The sequence below is a fragment of the Anser cygnoides genome, chromosome 17 (genome assembly GCF_040182565.1).
Source record: "Anser cygnoides isolate HZ-2024a breed goose chromosome 17, Taihu_goose_T2T_genome, whole genome shotgun sequence".
Classification (NCBI taxonomy): domain Eukaryota; kingdom Metazoa; phylum Chordata; class Aves; order Anseriformes; family Anatidae; genus Anser; species Anser cygnoides.
In genome coordinates, this window is record NC_089889.1 from 5,869,433 (window position 1) to 5,891,262 (window position 21,830).

Genomic DNA, 21,830 nt, shown 5'->3' on the forward strand with positions numbered 1-21,830 from the left:
AAATTAACAGCAGAATTCCCACTAATTGCAGTGGTATCCAGTTTTTAGCTCAAGCTGGTCTTTTTTAAGTGCATTGGGTCTGGGTCTACAAATAACCACCTAATTTTTCAAATGCCTTCTGTTTGGAGAACTACACGTGCTGTTAAAAGATTAACTTAAATTTTTAGTGAAGTGAAAGGCAGAAATGCCTTTCACCAAACCTTAACATTCAGCTCACATCACAGCTATGTAATTATTCTTTTCAGAAGCAGAGATGCAAAGAAGGCATTAACAGCTGTTCAAAATATCACATTTATGCACTTTTCTCTTGTCATATTAAATATAATTACTTCTGATGCAATCAAACTTATACCCTTCAAATGGATAAATCTACCACCAAATTTAGAACTGCAAACTTCAAATATCAGGCTCTTAGAGCAAAGCTCCAAGCCTTTACCTTCAGTTGAGTGAGATATAATGTAAGAAGGTGAGAACATTAGGTTTAAAAATGGTATCCTTTTTTGAACTTTCTTTAAATTATTGTGTTATTTAGTAGTTGCAAAGTCCTTTGGAGATGAACATATCTTTATATGAATAACATCTTATAACTCAGTCACCAAGAGCTGTGGATCAAGTAACTGACTAATATACATGCTCCTCAGAACTCATCATCATTAGAAAATAAATCATAGTATCTTATTTTTAATAACACCTGTTAGTCCTGAAAGGTCTGAAGGACTCATAGTATGGACACAACCTCTCAGAAAATTGTCCTGGTGTTTGCCCAACCTTGTTTTAAGGAATGTTTTCCTTAGATCTACTAAGAATTTCCCTCGCTACAGCCTGTGTCTATTGCCTTTTCTGCTTTCACTGTGCATCTCCACAAAGAAGTTGGTTCCATATTCTCTATAGTCACCCATTAGGAAACATTTTTAGAAAAGTAATAAACTCACTATGTCATCCCTGAACACATGGCCCTCTAGTTTTGGGCAAAACATGCCCAAGCCAATCATTACTTATATGCCACTAAAAGAAGAACCACCATACTAAACATATTTGCTGAGATAAAGACTCAAGACTAATAAAATCATCTCTGTCTTGGGCAAGAATTCAGAGCAATGGTTGCCAATGTTGGGACATAAAGATCTAGAGATCTAGGGAACACATTTCAATTTTGATGTTCTGCTTTGTAAACTGAATTTTAAGATGTATAATTGGCTTAGCACTGGAGAATAATGTTATGCTATCTCATTCGGAAAGAATATTTATCAGAAAAAAAAAAAATCCATCTGCATTAGGTTGAGAAACAAAGCCCTTAAGTATATACCTAAATGGAAGTTCTGGAACTTTCAGTTTACTCTGTTCCAGGTAATTCCAAACTCAAACAGAAATGATGTAAACTATGCAAGTTCATCTTGAATTGGTAGGTCTAAACACATTTCTGATGCTCTACTCTTGATAGAGTACGTTTTTACTATAGCTTGGTTCAGCTGTTAGTAAAAAGCAAAGCTCTAACAGACAACAGACAGATATTTTCTTGCCAAGTCACAAAGTTTCAACATTTCTTTACATTCACAAACAACTGTTCTCCTTCCGCTTGTACTAATCAATAAACAAAGTCATTGTAGAGATCTAAATTTACCAACAATTTTTGTTACGCTATATTGTTATTGAATTGAGTGTCAGTTGTGGTTTTTCTTCAGCATTTCCAAAGTGATAGATAAAATATACAAAGTACCTGCAATTCTAGAAGTTCAAATAAGGATTCTTATGTGTCTGCATTAGTGTTAGCATGCACTATTAAGTGCTAGAATTTGTTTCTGCAGCCAGTAGCATGAGCACCAAACACCTGCCCATTGCTCACTCCCCCTAGGCATGCCACACTTCTCAACTGTGCCATTACAACTGTTTCTGCAGCTGCAGAGGGAACTGCATGAGGCACTGATCTGTGCTAAAAATAATGCTGTGTTGGGCAGGGGGGAGAAGTAGCTTGATTAAGCATGCACTTCTGTGAAAAGGACAACTGTGAAATTATGGCTTAGCTATCTCATGCAACTGGCAAGTTTTTAGATGATAACCCTGTACACAGTAGGTCTCCTCTACTCACAGAGCTGCACTTACTGCTGAAAATTGACTGCAAAATTCAACTCAAGACAACTAGTTCAATGTATTTCCTCCAAAGATTTCAGAAAGCTTGTCTTCTTCACTTCACAATATTTGTTTTAATTACCGTCAAAAAACAAACAAACAAAAACAGAAAATAATCACATTCTATAGTTTTACATTCCAGAAAGAAGCAAACTCCTTCACATAATAAAAGCAAAAGCAGATAAAACAGCTATTAATTATAGAAAACAAAACATTGTGTTCCATCTAAAATTCTAATTTTAAAAAGAAACAGAGATTTGTCCCTTCGTGTACTCAAAGGTCTTTGTACTTATGTACTAGTATTTTATCTAAAAGGAAGAATTCAAATCACTTAATTTGGGCCATATTTCACTCCTCTCTGGAAGTTTTCTTCAGGTACACTAACATTATCCTATAGTTACTATATTTAAAGGACTCCTGCTATTAGTATTATTTTTTTTTTAACTGTAAAAGAGTGCTTGAAAATTAGAACACCTGCAAACACATAGAAATCTGACAAGAAAAATCTGCTAACATTAGGAATCAAGTGTCAGGATGTTTACACCAAAGCAGATTGGAGTGTTCTGATCACAACCACGTCAAGCATTGAATCCTGCAATTTTGTATCCATGTAACCAGAACAAAATATTGCAATTCCTATTCATATCACATTTTTATTTGTTAAACTCTCCTTTCATACTTAAAATTATGTCCCAAGTACATACTTATATTATTTAACTACAGATCTACAATATTTAAGAAATCAATACAAAATTTACTGCTGTAATGATGGTGAGGCTAAACCCTCCTTCTCCCAAATGCCCCCCTCAAAAAAACCAACCCTGATGTTAGTGCTCATGCAAGGAGGTTGGGGAGAAAGAGAGAGAGAAAACTTACTAAGAACTGCCAGTGATGATATTCTTGATTTAATGTGGTGACATCAGACTTGGAAATCTGAGTCTCTTCTACAAACTGGACCTGATCAAATGTTTTCTGTGATGTTGCAGGCTGTAGGCATGATGGATCATTTCCAAACTGTGTAGAATAAAACAAATCAAGTGACCAGCTTGTTTAAACCGCATTTGTACTAGCTGACTAGCACTTACTTTTCTTACAACACAGTGTTTCATTAACATATTTTTCATCATATGTTCCCCTGAAAGCTGCTTGAAAGTGATGATTAAATATACATTACAGACAACAGAAGCCAAATGAAACTAATAAAGTCAGGCTTGCTGAATAAACATTTTGTCAGGGTAGGCAACAAGACTGAAGTCCAACATAAGCCTTCAAAATAAACCTTACATAGCATCCCTTGCAGGAAATAGATTTCAGAGGGTAAATTAAAAATTCAGTTTCAATATCTTCTCTATAAAACATAGGGGCATAGAACTAAGCAGAAAAAGTCTCACTAATATTTACCATTAAAGTCTGCAAGTTTGTCAGAATCTCTTTTTGTATTTACAACAAAGTTCAAGCAAAGCTTGTACAAAAGTACCCATGAAAGCCTGTGTTGTTTTGCTTGTTTGTTTCTTTTGGTTAGCTCACTGACACGATGCACAGTGCTCCCGAAAGAGGGATCTTTAGGGTTGATATTTCAAAGCTTTATGGAGTCAGCAACAACAACATTCTCAAATTCCTTTTTAAGATAGGTTTGGGAATAACCACCTCAAATACACTATGTTTTGAAGGAAATATAATTTGAAGTGGCATATATTTCTGAGGAGCACTTGTGTGCAAGGATAACAAATATGTGCAAGAAAGAAATAGTTCTTGCAGTATGGTTAAATCCCCTCTAAAATTTCAATTCAATAGAGTACTTCCAAAAGATGCACAAGTCAAGTATTTGAGTAGTACATCCAGACAGTAGATTTATAGGCCTATTCGTGAGCCATCCCTTGAATTAAGACATGTACAGCACATTACTCATCACATACATACATTAGAAAGACAGACTATTCAGCAGTATTAGGTGCACTGATTAAATGAACAGATGAAATATAAACGTAAACAAGTGCTTTGGTTTTTTTTTCAGAATTTCTCACTAATATGATGAAATAAAAAAGCTGAAGCACACTTAGATGCTCATTTGCTCTACACTTTTGTATTGTATTTTGTTACTAAGCTGGGACTAATCTGTTCAGAGAGTAGCTGTTTTTTTAAATGAAATTTCCAGGCAGGACATAATTAAAATTTAAAAACAAAAAATAATTAAAAATAGAAAAAGACTCGGTATAGCTACAGCACACCCATAAGTATTTAATAACACAGAGATTCAGTATTTTTTTTCTGTATATTCATTTCCCCATATAAACACTACTCTCAGCAAAAGGGAGTCATGGTTTTAAATCATTTAAGTGTTTCACAGAGACAGTTTCTCCAATCCATTTGATTTTTTCTGCCCACAACTGAAAAGATTTACTAATCCGAAGTCCTCAGCACCCTGTTTGACCTTTCCATAACTATCTTTTTAATAAACTTTACCATGGTGCAACTGATAGAATTTAATTTAAACTTCATTTGGTATTTTTTTAATTGGAAGATTCTATAAGTTGATACCAGTACCAGACATGCTCCTAAAGAAAACAGAGAGTGTTTTTTGCAGTTAATTTCTATAAGAACTGACTCTGTCCTCACTTTGCACAAAGTCTTTGCAACTCTGAACCACATGCTCTATCTTCACATCCCTCTTTCTCGGTATTCAGTCAAAATAAGTATGTGCAAAGGTGTCAGAACTCTCAAAGAACAGTTTTTATAAATAAATGCTGTTTCAACCACAGTTGCAAAGCAGTAGGGTACCTTTCCATAATATTTTCTTTGGGTTGCGTTTCAAAAACTAGAAATTAAAATAATCCAAGTTGAAAGATCTGCTGATTAAGTTCAGCAAAACAAATTCATACAAGCCCCATCCTTGCAGAGATGGCTTCATTTCAGTTACACAGAGAGATCAGGAAAGAATTTCTGAAACGCTCAAACGCAGCCCACACAGTGTAACATGCCTGGGATCGAGCACATTGCTCTGTGCAATCTGTAGGGGAGACATGACACCAGCTTCTTGCCACCCTGAAAATAATGCCTAGCCCTTGCCCTGTCTACTTGTATTGCAAACCATCTAGTTACCAGTTCCCACCTCTGTACAGCCAACAGTTCCACCTTTCATCCCTCAATTGCTGCATTTTCACATAAGCACCTTTGTGCTTCTTTATTATGCCCAGGAAGTTTCCCTGTGAGGATTTGCCAAAGCTTTCCAACTGTCCTCCTTAAAATTCTCAGAGGAATCACTCCTCTTGTTACAGGTATGTAGCACAACTGTCTCTGGAGTCTGAATTCATGCTAAAATCCATAACGTAACAGAGAAGGGCCAACATCCTGCAAGCAGATTCATTGGCCTCAGTAGATGATAAGCATAAATAAGTGCTTTGAATGTTTTTAAAAGTCTTATTCTTCACTAAGACTGAAATCTAAACATAACTTTGGATAGGTCCCCTCCACATGAGAAATGGCAAGGCATATGAATTGCATCATCTAGGCACAGGCTAAAAATCAAAGGTTATTGTCTAACAGATTGTTCTGAGTTTATGATAGATACTTCCACTCATACCCCCACAATTCTATCTATGTTTAAATGTCTTTACTTACGTAATGTCTAATGTCTTCATCAGCACCAATTTAATTCTGATGGCAACTTCAAGGCTGTACTTCCAGGGCATGGGAAATCACACTGAAAAGCACTCATCCTTACATTTCTGTTAGGCTTGGGCCTGGAAGCACAGGATCTTTCATTTATTCATGAGTTTCCTGAGAAGAACTAGTGGTTGCTTTGTGTCAGCTGAATAGGATCGTAATTCAATCTTCACTGGAACCTGTTTATCTGAATGACTCATTTAGGTGCAAGCTGACTGCTAAAGAACTCTGTTTCATAACAAGAGTATTTTGTTAAAGGGAGATGTGTTTTGAGAAGTCACTTTACGCAGTTTATGAGTTTATCAAAGTTTGCTTTTGAGAGATCACATTATTTCTCAAAAACATAACCAAATGAAGTGAGGCACAGTCACACCTGCCAGTAATAGAACGCTGCAAGGATTGCATCACTGGGTAATAGCACACTGTATGGGCACCCGCCTCGAAGATGCAAGCTCACAGCTGCATGAACACTAGAACAAATTTGTCTTCCAACATTTCCTATCCTTTATTGCACTCATTTAAAAACCTCTTCTTAGTTATGCTTTTGTAGCTGATCTTTTTCCAAGTATTCCAGGGATCTTAACTAAGTTAATCTTCTTCCTCACACCATCCCTATGCAAAACCTTTTGCTTTTATTTGCTCATGAAATAATCTAAAAGGGATTAAATACATAAGATTCATTATTGGCTATTAACTGAAAGCAGACATTACCATAAGCAACAGTTCTGAAGCTGTAACAATTTAGGATGAATGGTCCCCGAAATGGAGTAAGAGCCAAAAGCAATGGGCGACTGCTTTCATGTACAATTTCTTACTAAGACATAGTTCACTTTGTCCTTGACTGAAATGCAGTTCAATGACCATTGCTGATGTAAAACCAGGGGTTCTTGCAAAACACCAAGAAACACAAAACTGAAGCTTATGGCCAGTGAAAGCAAAAATGGACTGCAGTCAGCCAACACAATTTGAAATTACTGCGGTTTGATTTGATGAAGGCCTGCATACTAAGTATGACGAATTACTATTCTGACATTGAAATGAACAAAACATTATGTGCAAAAAGTCGTCTTTGAGAGCACAAAAAATAAATGCTGGAGTACTTCATTTTACCTAAAAGACATCATGGCTACTTTCAGGACATCCCAATAGTTCCACCTAGGTCTAGAACAGAGCACTGATCCAAAACTGAAGCCCAAGGAAATATTAAATGCTATAATTTTCTCAGCACAACTGAGCAGCTTCTGGGTGTGTTTCCTTAGTTTCCTACCCTGTCACTGGCCCATTCCTGGCCATGTGTAGTTTAGAAGGTCTGACAGGGTCATGGGGCAGTTAATTTGGCTGCAGGCAACCACCTTTCTAAATTACACACATCAACCCATGCTGTACTCTTTGTACAGTCTTGCCAAACTTATTACAACTCTTCATTATCACCAAGTCTTATCCAAATCAGCTGATCTACACGGCCACTGACACAGGAATACAGCAGAGGTTAACTTCAAATGATATATACAGTAATGGGGGAGAGACAGGAGAAGAGGTAAGAAGCTTTCTACAACATCAAAAGGCTTTTATAATATTGCTACCTCCTAAGAAGGAAGCCCTGAGGAATTACAAAAAAAAGCTGTCTGAGGAAGAAAAAAAATTGTTATTATTTGTGAAATCATTACTACCCTTTAAGAAGATACTTGCTATTAATCAAAGGACTCAATAAGCAAAACAGCATTGCATTTACTTTTTGAAGTTGTTCCCACAACATGGCAGACCTAATTTCTCTACTCTAAATGCGTTTTGCTCATCTGTTGCATTGTGCCCCTGACCTTGCACTCTAAGACCTGGACTTGGCTGCAAGAGATGAGGGGATGTATTCTGTCAGATTAGAATACAGGGGGGAAACATGATGCAGGTGATCCAATAATTTTTGCATAGGTGAAGAATGTCAGTGTAAAGCTCACTAAAAACATGGAGCTATAATGGAGAAATCTGAGTGGGGGGAAAGAAATATGAAGTGTTTGCCTGAGAAAGCCATGACTACTTTAAAATAACAGAACCTCTGCATCAGTGTGATGTTCTGATGTTTCTGTCAGAAACAACGAATATATATATAATTTTTAATTTCTCACTCTTGGATTTCTTTCCTTTTTTTATTTTTATTTTGGCTCAAAGGTGAAACTGAGCTAACAGGTAAGTGTTCATTTGAACATGAAAATAAAATTTTGAAAGGTGCTGCACTAATGATCTTAGAAATGGTCCACATACCAGGTTTGGCACCAGCAGTCCTCAAAAAACATCTCAAATGCCATCCAGAAAATCTAACTCTTAATATCCATTCAAACCATGCAACATATGTTTGTTTTAATATTCTGGTTTTAAGTTAAATACTATCCTCCAGGCCTATTACAACTGAAAATATGGAAATACTTTGATGATATTTCTCCTATGATTTGAGAGTTTGCTAGTGTATCAAAGAATTCCTAGTTTTGTACTATTACTTCATATTTTGAAGGTACAGAACAAATTAATTAGCAAGATCGTGCCACCTCATCCTTAATCTTATTAGAAAAGACTAATGGCTACAGAATCAATTATTTCATAGAGATTACAGCTTTAACACCATTAGCCTTTACATCACACAGGCTCATTTTGAAGTTTCAATTCCATTGTAGTTTCCTCCACTAGTTTAATTACAACCCTTAATTAAGTCCTTTCTTTAATCAACTTTATAGCTATGTCCATTCATTTATGACTGCATATAAAATAAGAAACAAAAAGCAACTTGCAAAACTATAAGGTGAGTACAAAAGCTTTCAACGCATTTGGCTGGCCTTAACCTCTGTTCCAAGAACTTTAAGCAATCCTTCCTTTTAAATATCCACAAGTCCTAGTTTTGGCTGAGATAGAGTTAATTCTCTTCATAATAGCTGTTATGGTGCTGTGTTTTGGACTTAGGATGAGATTAGTGCTGATATGCATATGTAAATGCTTTTCATTAATGAAAAAAAAAAGATGTACTTTTCACAGTTTGCAGTAAAATGCAATTTCAATTTTTAGGAGGAGTTAATGTTTGAGCCTTGATTCCATCAGATCAAAAAGATCCTAATATATATCTTACATCTATTTCTGTTCATCATGAACCTGGAACTCATTTCTGAACACTCTTTGAAGATTAATTTGGCCTTGTATATGCCTTTGTCTGCATCAGGTGTGATGACTTAAGTACTTGAAGTTTCCAAAACATACTGGCTTAAAGAGTAGTTGTTGTTGCTAATATTTTTGGCATTTCAAACCTATTGAAGACGTACCCTGAAAATTATGCTGCTGTATATAAATCCTGACCTCAATCCTTTGACCATGAAAGCCCAATTTTAATCTCATTTTTGCTGACCCTCATCTCTCTACAACATCTATATAAGGAAATGTGTGTGTACGTATATATATACATTTAAATTACTGTTTCAAATAAAAAGGCAGTAGTCTTCCAATCCAAACAAAACCATTGTTCACACTTCCTAAATCAGACATAATTTTTAAAAACAGCTTTCTGGTAATACTTGTAAACTTAATTCCCTTGATGGCACATACACAGAAACCTCAGTTTTCTTTTCAGTATAATGCATTACCTCTGAATGTATGTCAGTGGAATTGCTACCTAACATTCACTCCATAAATACACTAACACATAAGCATTCACATGGTAAGAAAAACTTGTCAGATCTAAACAGAAAAGCATCAATATGTAATAGCTCGATATCAACACTGATAGCAGAATACTATGTTTTTAATGTTTGGTATTTTAACAGAAAAAAATAATATTTTTTGCAACAATAGTACTATTTCAAAAAGTTTTAAAACATTCTCCATTAACCTACAGAATCTTTCTTACTTGGTGGGCAAGTGCTCAGAGACAGAAGAGGCACTGTCTTTGTTCCTAAGAAGTTTCTAATATAAACTTTTAAGTATTTGACACTTAGCTGGGCATAAAGGAAAAGTGCTGGTCTGCACTGACCTGATGAGATTGAATGCCTAGTAATAGCATCCGTCCATCCTTGAACTAGCTCCTCTACCTCAATCTCCTTTTTTTTTTCAATTAAAGAAGAGAGTCAAAAGCAAATTTTATGTTCTGTCCTTATTGCAATGCTGCAGATAGCATAGCCATATCCTCTTGTTATTTTTGTCATTTCTTTCTTCTTTAGCCCCCCACACACTGAGTCATTTTTTTTAACCTGCCTCCTTTCCATCCCAAACTCTCTGTCATTATTGAAACTTGTTTTCAGGCTCTCATCAGGGTGTTTCTTGATTAAGGCAAAATCTTTGCCAACCCAAACACACAATTTGCCCTTTTCCATCTGTGAAGCAAGCAGCTATTGTTACTATAATCTTCGTTTGTAAATTATTTTTGAGTTTTCTGATGTGCTAAGCAGGAACTGATCGCTCCAGAATGCAAAGAGCTATGAAACACCAAATAAATCTGGAACAGCAAATTTTCCCATTGGTCTAGGCCCATTTCAACTTTTGTTTTGTTTGGTGACTAATTCTCCTGTCATGGTATAACACATTTCTTGTCATTTCTTAATAAAGAGCCTAAATATTACTTAAATTCTCTATTTTATATTCTCATGCATAACTGATAAAGCTTTTTAGTGACATTTTTCTTTAAGATCTAGTAGAATAAATGTACCAAAAGCTAATTAGCAATAAAAATGAAAAGTGCCAGCACCCTCTCCACATGCAAATTTCTTCTCAAATACAAAAAAAAAAAAAAAAAAGTGAGACCAAGGGAATCCTATTTCACTGAGCAAATTAACAAAAGGTCAGAAAGCTTGATCTTTGTCACTGGTGTACTCTGTCTGAAAGCTGAACTGCCATTTAAATATTTATAAGGGAAAGCTGTAATTGCAGGTTGAGAGCTGTGAGACAGCTCTGCATGTACAACACAGGAAACTTTCAAAATATTCACGAAATGGAAGCTATTCCACCAAAGGAAAATTTAAGTGAAGGAAAAGAGTATTAATTTGACATTTTAATCATTTCTGAATCAAGATACGCAAGAAGGTGATCTGAAACCTTACTTGTGGGGCAAAGACATGGAAGAGAAATTCAGGCTCATTAGCCACCAAAAACTGGTGAAAATAATAGTTTCTAATTAAATGACAGCCCAGTGAGCAGTAGATGGAACCATGCTTCATTTTTCTGACTATTTTAAATGAAATAAAGAAAAAAAAAATAGGAGAAACAGCTACATATATAACAAAACAGAGAGATGTTCCAAAAATGTTTTAGAACCTGCTGCATCTTTTAACTGGCCTTGCTGCTAGCAACAGTGCTCTCTCTCAGCAGATTAAGGATTCTTGCCACATAATCTCCCTTCCTGCCTGATTTTTTGTCCCTTTAATTAAACTAAACATAGACTTGTCTCTCTAGTTTGAAATCCACTTTATTACAGATTCTTTGCAAGCAATTTATTCTATTTGGCACCGTAAGCAATGCAAGACTCAGAGAATTCAGTGTCAATTCCTCCTACAGGAAAAGACAGATAATATGAATCAAGGTGACCAGTCTACAACACACCAGCAAGATGTGCCATGACTGCCTACACTGCCATTCTTTATCTGTGCTCCCTTCCTTTTCACAAGACCAAATATGCTTCAAACACATGATGGAGAGTATTTCCATTTTGGTCACTTAGTAAATTACCTTCCAGTCACATGAAACACCAGCCCCAGAATTACTCCAAAAAAGGCCGTGCAGACCACAGCAACCAAAAGACAAAATATCACGTTTACACAGGTGAGATCATATTTTGAGATAAAGATGTTTAAAGAGCTATCTTGCAAGAAGCCAGATGTTTGAAATGGATGTAATTGCAAGATCAATTATATATAAACTGTTTACATCAAAAAAATATGTGCAGTGACCTTGATAGGATCACTTCTTAAACATCTGAAGATAATGAATCTTTAGCTTAGACTTAAAGAAACAACTAGTCTGATAAGTACTGGGTTGAAATCAAATGTAACCTGTTGTTGGTCCTGCTCACTCCACTACTTTAGAGAAAGTATAACTACCTGCATGGTAATACGCTCTCATTTTTCCATGATATTGGAATTTTTGAAATCAAACAATTTCTGAAATTCATACTATGCATTTCAAAATAAAGAACAACAATTTCCTCTTAACAGACTTTTTGGAGCATATAATAAAATATGTTTATTGGCAAAACAAACCAACATCTCAAAATATGTCACTGATGACACCTGGTGGACTTGCATAGTGATTTCTACCACCTTTCTGAATATATTTCATGCTACAGGCACTTGATGTCATCTTTAAGACAATAGGTCATGTAAGGATCCCCATCGCATATTGGATTCAGTATGAAATCCATCATTCCATTTTGCATTCGTGGCCTTTCAAAGAAAAATGTTCTTGTGCTACAGGATTCAGAGATGCAAATGCCACTTCTCAGCACTGGTGCGAAAAAGAATAAAGGAAATTATGGAAGCTGCAAGGTATCATTACCAAGTAAACTCCTTGATCCAGAGTAAATAGCCTTATACGTGATCCATGAGCATCTTGCACTTCACTCATGTCTGGAATGTCAGCCAGGATGAAAGTTGAGTTAACTACATATAAGCAGCTCAATTAATGAGATCGTACATGTTTTCAATAAAGGCTTTGGGTTTTTTTTTTGTTTGTTTTGATGAAGGACTGCTTAAGAGAAAGATTTCTATGCCAAGTTACTTAGCAAGTGTTAGGTGAAAAATCCACAAAGAATTATTATGGACAGCAGCTCTTTCAGCAGCAAATTGTTGGAGCCTGGAAGAAAATACCTGCAAAATGCAGCTACAAATTTGGTCTTAGTTTTGTCCAAGCAAACTACTGATCACGGCCAAAGAAAGTATGCTGAACTAAGTGGACCTTTGCTTTGAAGTAACTTTACATTCTTAGAATTATGTCACATTATGTTCTTAAAAATTTCTACACTCACCCTTATCACTTATGCCATTTGTTAGCTTTAAAATCCATGATTACATGAGCATTCATTATTCCATTCAGTGTTCCTGATTCCAGCTTGGCATTTGTGAAGCATGAGAGTATTTGAAGATTGCTATTTCAGCATTCCTAGCTGGCACATCCATTCAAAGCATGTTCATGTGAAGATATAAAACATTCCCTTTATGCCAACATTTTTTTTCAATAAAACATGACCTATGTCATTAGTTATTTAAAGCAAACAAAAAGGAGTTCTGAATGTTACTGAAGCAAAAGAACTGATTATCTAAATTAATTTATATGAATTATATTTTTGCAGGAGAATGGGCCAATAATGAGATTGAAGGAAAAAGGCAATATTTTACCTAGCTCTAATTAGAAGATAACAATAGTTAACTCTTTTTCCCACTTGGCCAGATGCCAGTGCCAGAGAAGTTTTAAAATTAGATTCCATAGAGTAGGATTTGCATTTCACACAAATTACTGGACTCCTAATTAGCTCAGATTTCAATGACAATACACCTGCCCCACCTCCTACCAGTACACTTTAACCCATTTATAAAATCCACCTCAGTACTCTACGTTTTAGATGGGTCTTTCGCAGGGTCTACCACCTTGAAGGAAACGCCCATGCAGATTTTACATATAATAATGCAAAATGACTTATGTATTGCCAGTGCCCTCTCCTGGAAGAGATAAGAATGGGACAGATGTCCGTAGTCCAAACTGTTCTGGATTATCAGGTAACTGGCAACTGTTCTAGAGCTCCTGATTTTTATATTCAAGGTAATGTTATTGAATTTTTATTCTTGCCTGTAGATGTAACAGTAACAACTGCAAAATGGCAAAGCAACAACAAACTGGTGGTGATGAGGTAAACTGAATTCTCTAAGAGGCTGATAACATGAGACCCTGTTGATTTCAGCCAGAAAAGCACTTGCTACTTTGGAAAATGAGCTCTAGCGATAGGCAAATTATCAAGCTTAAATGTGATCAGATACTCATTTTCTAGATTGGTTGTGACAAGTTTGTGACCTTTAAAAGTATTGCTTGTTCCACTAGTTTCGGCTGTTAATGTCCAATGTTACATCACCTCTTTCATTGCATCAATGAGTATAAATGAGTAAGAAATGTTTGTCATCAGCACAAGAATGAGATTCAGGGAATGCAGATCAACTTCCTGGCTCCACAGACTCAACCACGGAGCTTGGATAATTCATTCAGCCTCTTTGTAATGAGGAAGAAGTGCTTCAAGTCCAGCAATTTAGGAATAAACTATAAGAATGACATGGAACCACGCAAGTACCATAGCCATGATGGATTATACAAATAGTTCAGTAGGTAAAATAATATGGCCATGATATGTAAGTTGGAAAAGTGATTTCTAATTGTCCATATCAGTAAAACCACTCAGTGCTGGTGCTTGATTCCTGACGTCTCTGTTCAAATACGCTCCCAATCTTAGCCAGATTGAACAATCCCATTATGACAGGAAATAGAAATGAAACACTTCTGAAAATGCTAAGTTTAGATTGAGGGTTAATTATACAGATCTAGCTTCAGATGAATAGTGAACTTGATTGTGAATTGGAAGATTGTTGTTTAGAGTTTTTAATAAATAAATTTAAAAATTAGAGCTCACTTGTCACTTGCAACTCAAAGAAAGAACAATAGGCTGTACTGGAGGCTATCCAGGCATGTAATCACAGGACTGGAACAGAAACATCCCATAGTCTACATTACCAGAATGATAAAATAAAAACAGACAGATGACACGAGAAAAACACTTGATAAACAACAATACACACATCCCAACTAATTGAGAAAATTGTAGAAAAAATTATTATCTATTTTGATTTGACCAATGAACTGCCTGGCAAAATGAACTGCTTCCTTCCAGATTAACATAACAAAAATTATCCAAAGCTTTGGTCTTTAAAAATAAATAAATAAATAAATATTAAAAAAACTTACCACTACTGTAAAACTGTAACAGAGAGGCAGTATAGTTTAGAATACCAGATATGGCATTACAGAAGCCCTAGGATCTATTCCTACCATTCTTACTTGCCCTTCCTATAAGATGTCTAAGTGATACTTCTTTTCTACTCAGTTGCCTCAAAAATGTGAAACCCAGACCCAAATCTGTATTTTAACAGTCAGTAAACACAGGACCTATAACAATGGGGTTGCATTTGTCCCATTTATCTAGTACATAGTGGTCAAGTGACAGTAATTTATGCAATCGAACATCGGTCATGTTTGTGACAAACCTAGCTTGACTCTCTCCTCCTAAATAGGTGGTCTGGCAGGTAAGACAGTATGCATGCTTTCTAGTACGTGCAGCTGCTATAAGGAAGTGTGGGTGTGAAATACAATGACACTGAATTGGTCTGCATTTCCACTTAGTTCACCTCCCACTTAGAGCCCTGACAGTGCATTCAGTGTATAACATCATTGTCCCTGAACTGTTCCAGTTTTTTATTACCTTGGGGAACATACTAGCATCTTACTGTCTTAGCCAATACACAGGGACTTGCCTTTGATTTGCATGATTATCTCCCTTCCAGAGAGCAACTCAGCAATTCTTTGTAGCCCTGTCTTCTAAAAGTCCAGTACACTGAAGTCATGATGCATGCTCAGTGCTTTTGGAAAACAAACAAACAAAGAAACAACAAAATGTATACAAAAGTCGTAGTACCAAAGTCAAAACAGACATATACAATCTCCCCCTTAACATTACATCTCAAGGCATACGAATGTGCAGGCCACTTTTCCATTAGTTTATTTTGCAATGACCACATTAAACAAGCCAACTGTTTCCCTAAAAATTTGAGAAATTAAACAATATTAGTGCTCCATGAGTAGTGAGGGAATTATTCAACAATCACATTAATGCAATTCCCAAAATGCTCTGACACCCTTTTCTCTATCAATGATGACCAACAGTTTGCGCTTCCTCTTCATTTTTAGAGCAGACATTGTCACCTTCTTAGCACACACACACGTGCTCCATCAAACTGGTAACTCTTCACAAAAACTAGAAATGGTGGGAGCTACACTGAACAAACTCATATTTATAGAAGTCTCTATCACTTCCTTGCCTTAATTTTGCTCTTTTTTAAAATGTGTTGGATATTATATTGGTTTGCTCTTTCAGCTTAAAACATTCTCGTTCACTCTGGTTTTCTTAATGGCTCTTGCTTAGCCTAACATCAGTTCTCAACTACTTTGCCAAATTCTCCCAAATTTAGTTATTTAAGCATGTAGCCACAGAAATCTATCCTAAATTCAATGGAAGAGTCTGCTGCCAAAGTTTTTGTGACAAACTCAAAGCCACTTTACTTTGGTACATTCTGGATGTGAGGTCCTGATGGAAATGATTCATGTGCTGGACTTAAATCTAAAAAGCACTCCTAACTGCATGTCTCAAAAAAACACAACAAAGTATGACAGAACATGTCAATAAACACTGTGGCAAGAGGAAGAAAAGCAATTCTTGGGAAACATACCAATCTGGTTATCTACAGGAAAGTTTTGCTTTATATTTTGAACATGCCAAGATAAAAAGTATAAGCTAAGATAAATATACAAATGACACCTCTATAGTACCGAGTATTTCTTTCATGCAGTGTGACTATCAAATAATTTAGCTAATTTACAAATTAGAAAAAACTTATTTAGCTTATGGCTGGACAATATTAAATCTTCTGGAAGATTTTTTTTAATATGAAAATTCACATCACTTATTAATAGATACTTCACATTCATGTTTTGTAAAAGTACAAAGGATTAAATGGTCCGTATGTCAAGAGGTGAATATTAGATCCGAGCTTTCACAGCTATATCCCCATTCAGCAAAGTATTTAAACCTCAATTATTAGCAACATGTATGATCAGCTTCAAGCTGCTGCATCATTCTGCAGAAACTGCACACTGTCAAAAATAATACCCGTCTTTTCCATGGGGCTATTGATTTTTATTTAGATGCATTATGCATCAGCCACACCAATTTTTCTTTCATTTGCACTCATGTAACTCGTATCTTTCTTCCTGGCATTATCATGGAATGATACCACCAGAAGTCTAAGGAGAATCAGGCCTTTAAACCCAAAGTATAATCAACAAAAAATGCAAATCCTTTAAAAAGGATCTGAGTTGGCTTTTATGGGAAAATGTCAGGGAAATGTCTAACTCGCTTTGATATAAACAACAGGACAAGAGTTAAAGATTCATCTCTATAAGGAATTCTCAAAAATGAACAAAAGCATCTGGTAACAGCTGGTACCTACAATAGCCAAATCATCTGAGTTTGACATCCCCATTTTGGCAACAGAAAACATATCACTTTGGCAAAAACAGTCTCCCATCACTAGACAAACAACGTCTTGAGTTTGTGTTGTAAAGTCCACAATTTTTCTATCCTCTCCTACGCACAGTACTTTCAACAACTTATGTGGTAAACAGCAGTACCACTGTTAATGCTCTGATCACCTGGTATCTGGGCTCTGTTGATAGTTATAAATGATTTCACGACCAAGTTTAAATGTATCTGCCAAAATAGAAATTGAACCTGCAGAGAAAAAGCATTGTTTTTTTCCAGTGCGAGTCCTTTGGCATAAGCCTTGCTGGACCTGTGCCTACATACTCAGCCAAAAACATTAACAAACAGACTAGTCCTACAGCACAGCCACCTGAGCACTGCAGGCTTCCCCCCGCATTCCAAAAACACTGCAGTCCACAGCTTTAGCGCTACAGGTGAATAATCTGTCATTCTGGCCATGCACTAATGGGCTAATCAAATGAGATTTTCAGCCTTTAGAGTATAAAATGGGACTGCTACACTCTAACATCCGACTAGAGCCTTCAGGTCCTATCCACCAGTTAAGAAATAAAACCATTTATTTTCAGATGATTATTTTGGGTTATACACAGAAATTAGGAATGAGGTATCAATATTTACGTGAACGTTTTCCAAAATTTATTCTAATTATATAGATAGAAGGTGCTCATTATTATTAAAAATGAATCACATTCTTACAAGAAAATTAATATTTATATCTTCAGGGGATTATTTTATTTATTATTAGAGGTATAAAAGCATCTACATTGATCTAGTTGTCTGGGCTTTCTTACAGTAAAAGGTAAAATGGGCACTTCTAAGATGTAGTTCACCTCCACTCTAAGACAGATACTAAAAATAGAATTTTTTCTTTCTCCAGCTAATTTTTAAAATTTATTACTGAAGTACCACACTGACAGAGCCCTGTTCTTTGGTCATGATCTCCCTCTGACTCGTGCTGTAACTAGTCCTTTTTCTGGATAGACTTACAGCAAATTTACATTGACCTCCCACTTGCTTTTCTTATGAGTAATTTCTCAGATCACTGAAACCCCATATATGTCTGTGCTTACACCTTCAATTCACAGGCAACTGTGCCTATAATAGCTGCTGACTCTTGCCCTTGTTCAGGGGAGCTCTTTGAATAAAGGCAAGTTAAACAGCTAAATTATCACAGGTCCAGAATTAAGCCTGGGAAGTGAGAATCAATTTATTTTGACTTTCCTATTAAGTTATATGAAGACTAGTTAAAGGATTGTCTCTTTTTCTCCAACCCCCATCTCAATCCTTTATATGCAGAAGGATGATATGCAGGGCACATCTATCTTCCTCTTTGATCCGGTTAATGAAACTGAGCTTCATTGCAATTTTCTGCTTCCCATCATTTAAGGAATATGGTTACTTTGAAGATTCCTTGAAGCTTAAAATATTTTTCCTCATAACCAGATTCTGTTCCTCCTGGATATCGTATTTCTTTATCACTGCCACTATAAGTTGTTAATACAAATCTTCTGTCTAAAGCAATCTAGACTGAGTGAGCTCCACAAACTTAAAATCCTTCTTGAATTTGTTTTTGCTTTCTCTCTCTCTCTCAAGCAAGTACCATGTATTTCTAACTACTGGTGCAAGTACTGGGGTAGCATTTACTGTATGACCTCACCCATTCTGAAATGACTGACAAGAACTCTTCATCAAGTCAATGGTTCAACAGGTAGGTCAGTAGTTAAGCAGTTGAGGGCACTACCCATTCCTCCCCAGAATTTGGAATCCACAGTCATGTCATGACTGTACACATGTACAGAGAAAGACGCTTCTTTCCTCCAGGAGTCAGTGCTAGCCAGCACTTTCCCGGTGCCTTTTTGCCCACGGACCCTCCACTGCTCCATGGTATGCATGGAGCATAATAATTCATAAGACACTCGGAAGCGTAGGAAGTAAGAAGCAGGTCAGGCTGACAAAATGCACTTAGCATATGACATCAATAAAACACACCGTGTCACGGTGTAAATGACAGAGAAACAGCCATAGGTGAGAGAAGAGAATGAGATTGAGTCAGCTTGTGAAGTCTCACTTCCCGGGTGACAGATTTGAGAGGTTTGTAAATAGGTTGCTAAACCCTTGTTTGGACAGAGTTCCAGTATGTTAAAGGGAGCACCACACTAAGTGATTTGCTGCCAAGCCTTATATTGCCATTTCCTTCCAAGCCGATGAGAACAATGCAACCAGAGAAATAGAGTATAATCTTTCCATCGACCTTCCACACAGCACATCAGTGCACATTCTATTTTAATTCTGCAGGAAAGTCATTATTGCAAAGATTGGAATACATTAATAAAAATAAACAACAACAATAAGCAACCACATCTCCTTTAAGTATTTACCTTGCACGTCCTGCTGGCAAGCTTAGATAAACACACTGGAGAGAAACTAAGAATGCTTCAGACAGTAAAGGTTAATATTGCTGTGGCTCATTTTTGCACAGTGATTAGGCTCACCGCCAGCCTGATTCCTTCAATATTTTAACTGTGTGGAGCTTGAGTGATTACATTAATAAACTTTCACTGCAGACAGTATGCTAAACTCTAGCCACTGTTCCTGTAAGAACAAAGGAAGTCTTTAAATACACTTTCTCTTCTAAATTCTAAAGAAGAAGACAGGACCTTAGGAACAGAAGAATTCCCCATCAGCTAAATAAAGATTTTTATTTTTTATTTTTTTAAGGTAGCAGCAGCAGATCTATTCCTACCCATTCACCATAACACACATGCCTATTTCAGATCCCAGTCATAAAGCCCCTACCAACTACAGTCTGAAGACTTTAAGGCCAAATGCATACACCTGTACTATTCCAGCTAAGTGAATAAGTCATCAGCAATGATTTGTAGTCAGAAAAATTTAGCTCATGATAGGTCACTACAGAAATCAGTAATGAATTCAGGTTAACTCCTCAACGGAACCTTAAATGATCAAACTGAGTTGCAAACAATCCCAAGTATATCTTACAAACTAGTAAATCATCAAGTAAGGAGAGGGAGCAACTGAATCCCATTATGTAACAAATAAAAAAAAATCTTCTCATTTGGATAACAGGAGAAAATGTTTGCCAGCAACTGAAAGGGAGAATTTTACGCAATGTATGACAAGTTGTTTTGCTTCAGCAATCTCTCTGAAATAACAAGAATGAATAAGTCTTTCAGCAACTGTAATGAATGCAGTTTGCTTTTCTGCAACAGGAACAACTCCCTGATAGCCCTCATTCTTGACTTCTGCCTCCACTGTATAGAGGAAAGGGCTAAAAAGCTGTATTTGCAGGGTGAGTCTGACATAGTTACTATCTTCCTGTTGGAAACTATAAGCACCTGTTAAGCAGCCAATAAAAGTATCTGTCTTTGTCACACGTAGTCATGAAGGGTCAAGCTATAGAGGAACAACTAGTTGTACACAGCAGTGGACAACTGCTTTAATTTTTGTTTTGTTGTTGCTTTGTGTTTTTATTATATGTTTATATATGTTAATTTTATTATGTTTTATTTTATTTTTATTTCTGCATCAGGAAAGTAAAGACTCGAAAACTGTAATAGTCTAATATATATATTTTACAGAAGTCTATGTATTTACTGGTAAGCTTACTCAGTGGAGCAGAGCTATAGGGTGGACAGAAAATCCAGGTTTCATTCCCAGATCTATCACTGACTTTTTGCAAAAATTTATAAAGAAAATGAGGATAAAAATCATTCTTACCTAACAACTGAGCAGTAAGACTTTGTTAATTAATTAAAGTCCTCTGAAATCCCCAAATGAAAGATGAAGTGCATCATATGAATCCATAAAATCTACTATAATACATTTATGCAATAATGCATTTAGCACTTCTTAACCATTAAGCCCATCCTTGGAAAAGGGTAAATTACTTCCATCCTTTTCTAAACAGACTTGCACATACAGAGCCCCAAACCAATAAAAGCTAGGGCCTCTGTACCTCCAAACCTTCTTTCACCTCACTGAAGTAGAATTATTTAAATACAACCAATCTCAAACAAAACTGTGTGGAAACAAACATGCAGATTGTATACAAAAACAACTCTAGGACTAAGAAAACAAATAAGCCTGGTTTCTGTATGCTTAATTAATTCCCTACCTGTTCTCCAGGCTGGCCTCCAGAAGAACTGTTCTGCAATTTTTCTAAGGACTGAAAAAATGGAAAGGGTGGCAATAATCCATGGTAACCAGTTCAGGTACAAACGTAAAGCCAAAACAATAATTGGCAAAAAAACAGAACATCTTTAAAGGGGGAAATTTACCATAAATTTAACCATTTTTAGGCTTGACCTTCTCTTCAACTTTTATGGAAAGAAAAATTTAATATCTATTAATGACTCATTCTACTTGAAGCAGATGCATGAGAGGCCATTGCTCTAAATTGTCTTCAATTTTGTGCCTGCTCTACTTTCTCCCTTCACATGTCTGTGGCATGTATATTTAAAGACACAGGTTACTTGTTATTTTAACTTTAAAGAAGTTCTGCTGTTAAGTTTAGAGATTTAACTTCAATTTGCTCTTCACAGACACTATGCTACTCATTTTAAAAAACATCTTGTGCTGGAGGTTTCTTCAGGCTCTTTGTTTTAAAACCAAGGTCAGACCCCTTCTAGAAAAGAGAATTACTACCAGACTCTCGGGCCTCAACCACCTGTAGGAATTTCCTTTG

General features: G+C 36.1%; 1 protein-coding gene across 8 annotated transcripts in view; it reads right to left on the reverse strand.

Moving 5' to 3' along the window:
- The window catches only part of RIMBP2 (RIMS binding protein 2), a 155,454-nt gene that overhangs the window by 101,969 nt on the left and 31,655 nt on the right, over positions 1-21,830 (reverse strand). For 7 of the 8 annotated variants that reach the window (XR_007159127.2, XM_048051117.2, XM_048051119.2 and 4 more), the window contains exon 6: positions 3,004-3,141. The exons of the other annotated variant lie outside the window; for it this stretch is intronic. Coding sequence is in view for 6 of the 7 variants with exons in the window: in XM_048051117.2 (XP_047907074.2) it covers positions 3,004-3,141 (138 nt within the window). In the remaining variant the exon portion in view is untranslated. The remainder of the gene's footprint in view (positions 1-3,003; positions 3,142-21,830) is intronic. 8 annotated transcript variants of the gene reach the window in all.